Below are 10,067 nucleotides of genomic sequence, written 5' to 3'. Positions count from 1 at the left end.
CCCCAACTCCTGCAGCGTCCGCCCTGCCATACATGGCCACATCATCCCCCAACCCTGCAGCGTCCGCCCTGCCATACACGGCCACATCATCCCCCAACTCCTGCAGCGTTCGCCCTGCCATACACGGCCACATCATCCCCCAACTCCTGCAGCGTCCGCCCTGCCATACACGGCCACATCATCCCCCAACTCCTGCAGCGTTCGCCCTGCCATACACGGCCACATCATCCCCCAACTCCTGCAGCGTTCGCCCTGCCATACACGGCCACATCATCCCCCTGCAGCGTCCGCCCCTGCCATACACGGCCACATCATCCCCCAACTCCTGCAGCGTCCGCCCTGCCATACACGCCACATCATCCCCCTGCAGCGTCCGCCCTGCCATACACGGCCACATCATCCCCCAACTCCTGCAGCGCCCGCCCTGCCATACACGGCCACATCATCCCCCTGCAGCGTCCGCCCTGCCATACACGGCCACATCATCCCCCAACTCCTGCAGCGCCCGCCTCTGCCATACACGGCCACATCATCCCCCTGCAGCGTCCGCCCTGCCATACACGGCCACATCATCCCCCAACTCCTGCAGCGTCCGCCCTGCCATACACGGCCACATCATCCCCCCTGCAGCGTCCGCCCTGCCATACACGGCCACATCATCCCCCAACTCCTGCAGCGCCCGCCCTGCCATACACGGCCACATCATCCCCCAACTCCTGCAGCGTTCGCCCTGCCATACACGGCCACATCATCCCCCAACTCCTGCAGCGTCCGCCCTGCCATACACGGCCACATCATCCCCCAACTCCTGCAGCGTCCGCCCCTGCCATACACGGCCACATCATCCCCCAACTCCTGCAGCGTCCGCCCTGCCATACACGGCCACATCATCCCCCAACTCCTGCAGCGTCCGCCCTGCCATACACGGCCACATCATCCCCCAACTCCTGCAGCGTCCGCCCTGCCATACACGGCCACATCATCCCCCAACTCCTGCAGCGTTCGCCCTGCCATACACGGCCACATCATCCCCCAACTCCTGCAGCGTCCGCCCTGCCATACACGGCCACATCATCCCCCAACTCCTGCAGCGTCCGCCCTGCCATACACGGCCACATCACCCCCCTGCAGCGTCCACCCTGCCATACACGGCCACATCATCCACCTGCAGCGTTCCGCCCTGCCATACACGGCCACATCATCCCCCAACTCCTGCAGCGTCCACCCTGCCATACACGGCCACATCATCCCCCAACTCCTGCAGCGTTCGCCCTGCCATACACGGCCACATCATCCCCCAACTCCTGCAGCGTCCGCCCTGCCATACACGGCCACATCATTCCCCAACTCCAGCAGCGTCCGCCCTGCCATACACGGCCACATCATCCCCCAACTCCTGCAGCGTCCACCCTGCCATACACGGCCACATCATCCCCCAACTCCTGCAGCGTCCACCCTGCCATACACGGCCACATCATCCCCCAACTCCTGCAGCGTCCGCCGCATCATCCCCCAACTCCTGCGCGTTCGCCCTGCCATACACGGCCACATCATCCCCCTGCAGCGTCCGCCCTGCCATACCGGCCCACATCATCCCCAACTCCTGCAGCGCCCGCCTGCCATACACGCCACATCATCCCCCTGCAGTGTCCGCCCACTGCCATACACGACCACATCATCCCCCAACTCCTGCAGCGCCCGCCTGCCATACCGCCACATCATCCCCCTGCATCGCCCCCTGCCGCCTGCGGCCACATCATCCCCCAACTCCTGCAGCGCCCGCCTGCCATACGGCCCATCATCCCCCTGCAGCGTCCATGCATACGGCCACATCATCCCCCAACTCCTGCAGCGTCCGCCCTGCCATACACGGCCACATCATCCCCCTGCGCGTCCGCCCTGCCATACACGGCCACATCATCCCCCAACTCCTGCAGCGCCCGCCTGCCATACGGCCACATCATCCCCCAACTCCTGCAGCGTTCGCCTGCCATACACGGCCACATCATCCCCCAACTCCTGCAGCGTCCGCCCCATGCACCATTCACGGCCACCTCATCCCCCAACTCCTGCAGGTCCTTCCATACACGGCCCACATCATCCCCCCAACTCCTGCAGCGTCCGCCCTGCCATACACGGCCACATCATCCCCCAACTCCTGCAGCGTCCGCCCTGCCATACACGGCCACATCATCCCCCAACTCCTGCAGCGTCCGCCCTGCCTGCCACATCATCCCCCAACACATTAGGCCATACACATCATCATCCCCCAACTCCTGCAGCGTCCGCCCCTGCCATACACTGACCACATCATCAACTCCTGCAACGTCCGCCCCTGCCACACGGCACATCACCCCCTGCAGCGTCACCCTGCCATACAACCCCACATCATCCACACCTGCAGCGTTCGCCCACTGCCACATACCGCGGCCCCATCCTTCCCCAACTCCTGCAGCGTCCACCCCCTGCCATACACGGCCTGTCATCCCCCAACTCCTGCAGCGTTCGCCCTGCCATACACGGCCACATCATCCCCCAACTCCTGCAGCGTCCGCCTGCCATACACGGCCACATCATTCCCCAACTCCAGCAACGTCCGCCCTGCCATACGGCCACATCATCCCCAACTCCTGCAGCGTCACCCTGCCATACACGGCCACATCATCCCCCAACTCTACTGGCACGATCACCACACCCATACCACGGCCCATCATCCCCCAACTCCTGCAGCGTCCGCCCTGCCATACACGGCCACATCATCCCCCAACTCCTGCAGCGTCCGCCCTGCATACCACTGACCACATCATCCCCCAACTCCTGCAGCGTTCGCCCTGCCATACACGGCCACATCATCCCCCAACTCCTGCAGCGTCCGCCCTGCCATACACGGCCACATCATCCCCCAACTCCTGCAGCGTCCGCCCTGCCATACACGGCCACATCATCCCCCAACTCCTGCAGCGTTCGCCCTGCCATACACGGCCACATCATCCCCCTGCAGCGTCCGCCCTGCCATACACGGCCACATCATCCCCCTGCAGCGTCCGCCCCCGGAAACCAAGATGTACGGCCCAAACCACTCCCTTTCCCCGGGATAAATAACTGAGAGAAAACGGTCAATTAGAATACATTATTTATATCAACAGTATGACGTGAAATGGAACTGTTAAATTATATGCAATGTCTAAACGTGACTCCTCTACGGCCTCTGAATGATGAATCAACAATAAGGGAGGGGACAGGCAGCCCATCTCAGGGAGGGGAGGGGGACAGACGGCCCATCTCAGGGAGGGGGACAGACGGCCCATCTCAGGGAGGGGGACAGACGGCCCATCTCTGGGAGGGGGACAGACGGCCCATCTCTGGGAGGGGGACAGACGGCCCATCTCTGGGAGGGGGACAGACGACCCATCTCAGGGAGGGGGACAGACGGCCCATCTCAGGGAGGGAGGGGGACAGACGACCCATCTCAGGGAGGGGGACAGACGACCCATCTCAGGGAGGGGGACAGACGACCCATCTCAGGGAGGGGGACAGACGACCCATCTCAGGGAGGGAGGGGGACAGACGACCCATCTCAGGGAGGGGAGGGGGACAGACGACCCATCTCAGGGAGGGGGACAGACGACCCATCTCAGGGAGGGGAGGGGGACAGACGGCCCATCTCAGGGAGGGGGACAGACGACCCATCTCAGGGAGGGGGACAGACGACCCATCTCAGGGAGGGGAGGGGGACAGACGACCCATCTCAGGGAGGGGAGGGGGACAGACGACCCATCTCAGGGAGGGGAGGGGGACAGACGACCCATCTCAGGGAGGGGAGGGGGACAGACGGCTCATCTCAGGGAGGGGAGGGGGACAGACGACCCATCTCAGGGAGAGGAGGGGGACAGACGGCTGAGTTGGGTTATGCATAATAACACTCTGTCTCTCTCTCTGTCTCTCTCTCTGTCTCTCTCTCTCTGTCTCTCTCTCTGTCTCTCTCTCTTTCTGTCTCTCTCTCTGTCTCTCTCTCTCTCTGCTCTCTCTCTGTCTCTCTGTCTCTCTCTCTCAACAGACCCACACCTGAATGCAGGATAAGACAGACGTGAACAGCTTGCTGGATTTTTTTATTTTAAATTTGCATTTCTTCTACCAGTAGACTATTGGAAGAATGTTAAATCCAGCAGCCAACCGAAAGGAGGAGCGAACCGCACAATGGATATACACTATAGCAGTTATTTATTCAGACCCATAACCATTCAATCTTTATGAAGAGAAGTGAAAGCCTCCTGCATCTAATTCTAGTCCTGTATTATTCAAAGCATGTCACTAGAATGATAAAGATAAGGACAAAACATATTTAATTTAGCCTGAAGCAACAATAGAGGAGAGAAAAGGGGAGGTTCAGTTGAAGTAGGAAGTTTACATACACCTTAGTCAAGTACATTTAAACTCAGTTTTTCACAATTCCTGACATTTAATACAAGTAAAAAATCCCTGTCTTGGGTCAGTTAGGATCACCACTTTATTTTAAGAATGTGCAATGTCAGAATAATAGTAGACAGAATTATTTATTTCAGCTTTTATTTATTTCATCACATTCTCAGTGGATCAGAATCAGTTTACAGACATTATATTAGTATTTGGTGGTATTGCCTTTAAATTGTTTACATTGGGTCAAATGTTTCAGGTAGCCTTCCACAAGCTTCCCACAATGAGTTGGGTGAATTTTGGCCCATTCCTCATGAGAGATGCTGGTGGAACTGAGTCAGGTTTGTAGGCCTCCTTGCTCGCACACGCTTTTTCAGTTCTGCCCACAAGTTGTCTATAGGATTGAGGTCAGGGCTTTGTGATGGCCACTCCAATACCTTGACTTTGTTGTCTTTAATACATTTTGCCACAACTTTGGAAGTATGCTTGGGGGTCAATGTCCATTTGGAAGACCCATTTGCGACCAAGCTTTAACTTCCTGACTGATGTCTTGAGATGTTGTTTTAATATAAATCGACATAATTTCCTCCCTCATGATGCCATCTATTTTGTGAAGTGCACTAGTCTCTCCTGCAGCAAAGCACCCCTACAACATGATGCTGCCACCCCCGTGCTTCACGGTTGGGATGGTGTTCTTCGGCTTGCAAGCCTCCCCTTTTTCCTCCAAACATAACGATCGTCATTATGGCCATATTTTTGTTTCATCAGACAAGATATTTCTCCAAAAATACGGTCTTTGTCCCCATGTGGACAAAAAACATAGTCTGGCTTTTATATGGTGGTTTTGGAGCAGTTGCTTGTTTCTTGCTGAACGGCCTTTCAGGTTATGACGAAATATGACTCGTTTTACTGTGGATATAGATATTTATGTACCTGTTTCCTCCAGCATCTTCACAAGGTCCTTTGCTGTTGTTCTGGGATTGAGTTGCACTTTTCACACCAAAGTACGTTCATCTCTAGGAGACAGAATGCGTCTCCTTCCTGAGCGGTATGACAGCTGCGTGGTCCCATGGTGTTTATTCTTGCGTACTATTGTTTGTACAGATAAATGTGGTACTTTCAGGCATTTGAAAATTGCTCCCAAGGATGAACCAGACTTGTGGCCATCTACAATTGTTTTCTGAGGTCTTGGCTGATTTCTTTTGATTTTCCCATGATGTCAAGCAAAGAGGCAATGAGTTTGAAGGTAGACCTTGAAATACATCCACAGGTACACCTCCAATTGACTCAAAAGGTGTCAATTAGCCTATCAGAAGCTTCTAAAGCCATGACATCATTTTCTGGAATTTTCCAAGCTGTTTAAAGGCACAGTCAACTTAGTGTATGCAAACTTCTGACACCCTGGAATTGTGATACAGTGAATTATAAGTGAAATAATCTGTCTGTAAACAATTGTTGGATAAATGACTTGTGTCATGTAGAAAGTAGATGTCCTAACCGACTTGCCAAAACTATAGTTTGTTAACAAGAAATTTGTGGAGTGGTTGAAAAACTAGTTTTAATGACTCCAACCTAAGTGTGTGTAAACTTCCGACTTCAACTGTCTGCGTCAGCTTAATAAATTATACAAAAAAAGACACTATTGTATTTCAAAATTAAAATCACATTCGCTAGCCTATACTTTTAACTGGTCCAGTATGGTCTTCCTCGTCTTGGTATCGGTAACTAAGCTCACACTCTCTCTCACCTGGTCCAGTATGGTCTTCCTCTTCTTGGTATCGGTAACTAAGCTCACACACTCACCTGGTCCAGTATGGTCTTCCTCTTCTCGGTATCGGTAACTAAGCTCACACACACACACACTCACCTGGTCCAGTATGGTCTTCCTCTTCTTGGTATCGGTAACTAAGCTCACACACACACACACACTCACCTGGTCCAGTATGGTCTTCCTCTTCTTGGTATCGGTAACTAAGCTCACACACTCACCTGGTCCAGTATGGTCTTCCTCTTCTCGGTATCGGTAACTAAGCTCACACTCTCTCTCACCTGGTCCAGTATGGTCTTCCTCTTCTTGGTATTGGTAACTAAGCTCACACACCTGGTCCAGTATGGTCTTCCTCTTCTTGGTATCGGTCACGGCACTGAGCTGCATGTCTCCCATCTTCTTCATCTTCTCGTCCATGTCGATCTTCTGCTCCAGCTTCTTAATCTCCGCCCTCAACAGACGCACCGTGTCCTCCCGGTGATGCTGCCTGGCAACGGCCGCCGCGCACGCCGAGTGGATGGCCGTGATCCAGTTCTCCAGCTCAGTCTGGCTGCAGGACTACAGGGGTCAGAGGTCAAGGGTTAAATGGACAGGAGAGGTCGTCAGAGAGAGTCAACAAAGAGCTAACCTTCTGGGTTATAGACACCAACAGCTGCATTTTCATTGCCAACATACGGTTATTGAGTCCTTTACTGAACACTAACAGTATCTCTACCTCTTCAACTAACATCACACAGACCAGGTCTCTGAAGACAGAAATGACCAAGCAGATTAGAACACTGTACATCTAAGATAGAAAAACAGACCATTTTGAGATCAATTGAGGCATTTTTATTCACACTCCTTCAAGATCAAGAGAGGTGTCATTGTGGAGGTGACACAGCCTCCCTGACCAAGGACACACACACACACAACCACCTACCTGGAAGAGAAAAGCATCTCCTAGAGAGTTGCTGAGGCAGAAGACAAAGTCCTTCTTGGGGTGTTCAGGTACGGCCTGGACGATACTGTTCTCAGCCCACACCGCATGTTTAGGAGCACTGTTGTGGTCGATCCCCGACCGCCCGTCTGTCTCGTAGAAGAACAAAGTGCATCCTGGGAGAAGACGGGGAAAAAGGAAGTTACTCAAAACTATCAATTGATCAATCACATGTTAGTATATAGCCCTTGTTCCTAAAACATTTGTCTCAAAGCGCAAAATGCATTGATTTGATAAATATCAATAGAAATGTCCTCCAGTGATATTAGAACCTTTCCTGTTGAAAAGTGATAGTATAAATACAGTAAAGTACACACTCAGGGGTAAAAAAATAAAATAAAATGTTTTGAGGAAAATATATATATATATATTTTTTGGACAACTGCAGACTTCAAGAAGTTGGGCTGATGGGAAGTGGTGATGTCATCCGCCTCCCCCTTTGCCTGAGGAACAACAGAGGAGCAGTAGACAACTAAAGATGAAAGCACCCCCCCTTGTGCCATGTCAAGACTTAACTAGCCCACCTTGATTGAAATGTGACATTTGAGGTTGAGTCAGTCAGGTGTTAAAAATGAGGTAGTAAAGGAGACTGAGTGCCACTTAATAGATGTGTCCATTTCAGAAACTAATATCTTCTTTCTTCCTTTAAATATCTTACAAGGAGACATTTCCTGCAGAAAACACAACAAATAAATAATAGCTTGATTTTTTTTTCAATCAACTTAATTCTGCTCCAGTGGCCAACGGTATGTAGTGCAGGCCTGGATTCTCCAGGAGGGAGCATGCATCGGCAGAACGCTGACGTGACTCTAGAACGCTGACGGGACTCTAGAACGCTGACGTGACTCTAGAACGCTGACGTGACCCAGTCAAGTGGGTTTTAAGGCCTACTCTGTGATATTTAGATTTAGTCCCAGATGGAACACAACTCCTATAGAGTCCACTACTTTTGACCAGGCTCCTGTAGTGCACTATATAGGGAATAGATATGATTTGAAACATATACAGTCAAGAGGTGCTAGAGATAAAGGGGTAGTATCAGGACATATACACGGGTGTGAATAAATACAAATGTACTTTACTGAATACAGTACTAAATTAGATTTTAAAAAACCTCTTTCAGAAACTCATACAAGCTGTGTGTTGCTGAAATACCTTTTAAAGCATCTGTGTGTATGAATATAACAGGTATGGCTATATAGGGCATAGTAGTAGTAGTAACAGGGTATAGTAGTAGTAACAGAGGATAGTAGTAACAGGGTATAATAGTAGTAGTAAATAGGTATAGTAGTAGTAACAGGGTATAGTAGTAACAGGGTACAGTAGCAGTAGTAGTAACAGGTATAGTAGTAGTAGTAGTAGTAACAGGGTATAGTAGTAACAGGGTACAGTAGTAGCAGTAGTAGTAGTAACAGGGCATATAGTAGTAGTAGTAGTAACAGGGTATAGTAGTAGTAGTAACAGGGCATAGTAGTAACAGGCATAGTAGTAACAGGTATAGTAGTAACAGGGTACAGTAGTAGTAGTAGTAACAGGGTACAGTAGTAGTAGTAGTAACAGGGCACAGTAGTAGTAGTAGTAACAGGGTATCGTAGTGTAGTAGTAGTAGTAACAGGGTATAGTAGCAGAAACAGAGGTGTAGTAACAGGGGATAGTAGTAGTAGTAGTAACAGGGTATAGTAGTAATAGTAGTAGTAAACAGGGTATAGTAGTAATAGTAGTAGTAAGAGGGGATAGTAGTAGTAACAGGGTATAGTAGTAGTAGTAGTAGTAGTAGTAGTAGTAGTAGTGGTAACAGGGTATAGTAGTAGTAGTAATGGTAACAGGGTATAGTAGTAATAGTAGTAGTAACAGGGTATAGTGGTAGTAACAGGGTATAGTAGTAGTAACAGGGGATAGTAGTAGTAGTAGTAGTAACAGGGTATAGTAGTAATAGTAGTAGTAAGAGGGGATAGTAGTAGTAACAGGGTATAGTAGTAGTAGTAGTAGTAGTAGTAGTAGTAGTGGTAACAGGGTATAGTAGTAGTAGTAATGGTAACAGGGTATAGTAGTAATAGTAACAGTAACAGGGTATAGTAGTAGTACCAGTAGTAGTAACATGGTATAGAATTAGTAACAGGGTATAGTAGTAGTACCAGTAGTAGTAACAGGGTATAGTAGTAGTACCAGTAGTAGTAACATGGTATAGTAGTAGTAGTAGTAGTAGTAGTAGTAATAGGGGATAACAGTAGTAGTAGTAGTAGTAGTAGTAGTAGTAGTAGTAACAGGGTATCAGTAGTAGTAGTAGTAGTAGTAGTAGTGACAGGGTATAGTAGTAGAAGTAGTAGTGACAGGGCATAGTAGTAGTAGTAGTAGTAGTAGTAACAGGGTATAGTAATAGTAGTAGTAGTAGTAACAGGGTATAGTAATAGTAGTAGCAACAGGGCATAGTAATAGTAATAGTAACAGAGTATGGTAGTAGTAGTAGCAGTAACAGGGTATGGTAGTAGTAGTAGTAGTAGCAGTAACAGGGTATAGTAGTAGTAGTAGTGACAGGGCATAATAGTAGTAATAGTAGTAGTAACACGGGTAGAGCAGTAGTACCAGCAGTAGCAACATGGTATAGTAGTAGTAATAGTAGTAGTAACAGGGGACAGTAGTAGTAGTAGCAGTAGTAGTAGTAGTAGTAACAGGGCATCAGTAGTAGCAGTAGCAGTAGCAGCAGTAGCAGTAGCAGTAGCAGTGACAGGGCATAGCAGTAGCAGTAGTAGTGACAGGGCATAGTAGCAGTAGTAGTAGCAGTGACAGGGCATAGCAGCAGAAGTAGCAGTGACAGGGCTATAGTAGCAGCAGTAGTAACAGGGCATAGTAGTAATAGCAGTAGCAACAGGGTATAGCAGTAATAGTAGTAGCAGTAGTAGTAGTAGT

The 10,067-nt window shown here is 50.0% G+C and overlaps 1 protein-coding gene across 1 annotated transcript in view; it reads right to left on the bottom strand.

Moving 5' to 3' along the window:
- Window positions 1–2,987: 2,987 nt before the first annotated feature.
- The window catches only part of LOC135534248 (rho guanine nucleotide exchange factor TIAM1-like), a 12,473-nt gene continuing 5,393 nt past the window's right edge, over window positions 2,988–10,067 (bottom strand). Inside the window, exons 3-5 of the mRNA XM_064961331.1 lie at window positions 7,104–7,276; window positions 6,347–6,739; window positions 2,988–3,083 (exon numbers count right to left, since the gene is read on the bottom strand). Of these exons, the coding sequence (XP_064817403.1) occupies window positions 2,988–3,083; window positions 6,347–6,739; window positions 7,104–7,276 (662 nt within the window). The remainder of the gene's footprint in view (window positions 3,084–6,346; window positions 6,740–7,103; window positions 7,277–10,067) is intronic.

Source organism: Oncorhynchus masou, unplaced genomic scaffold, assembly GCF_036934945.1.
Source record: "Oncorhynchus masou masou isolate Uvic2021 unplaced genomic scaffold, UVic_Omas_1.1 unplaced_scaffold_3203, whole genome shotgun sequence".
Classification (NCBI taxonomy): domain Eukaryota; kingdom Metazoa; phylum Chordata; class Actinopteri; order Salmoniformes; family Salmonidae; genus Oncorhynchus; species Oncorhynchus masou.
This window is presented reverse-complemented; position numbering and strand designations above follow the sequence as displayed.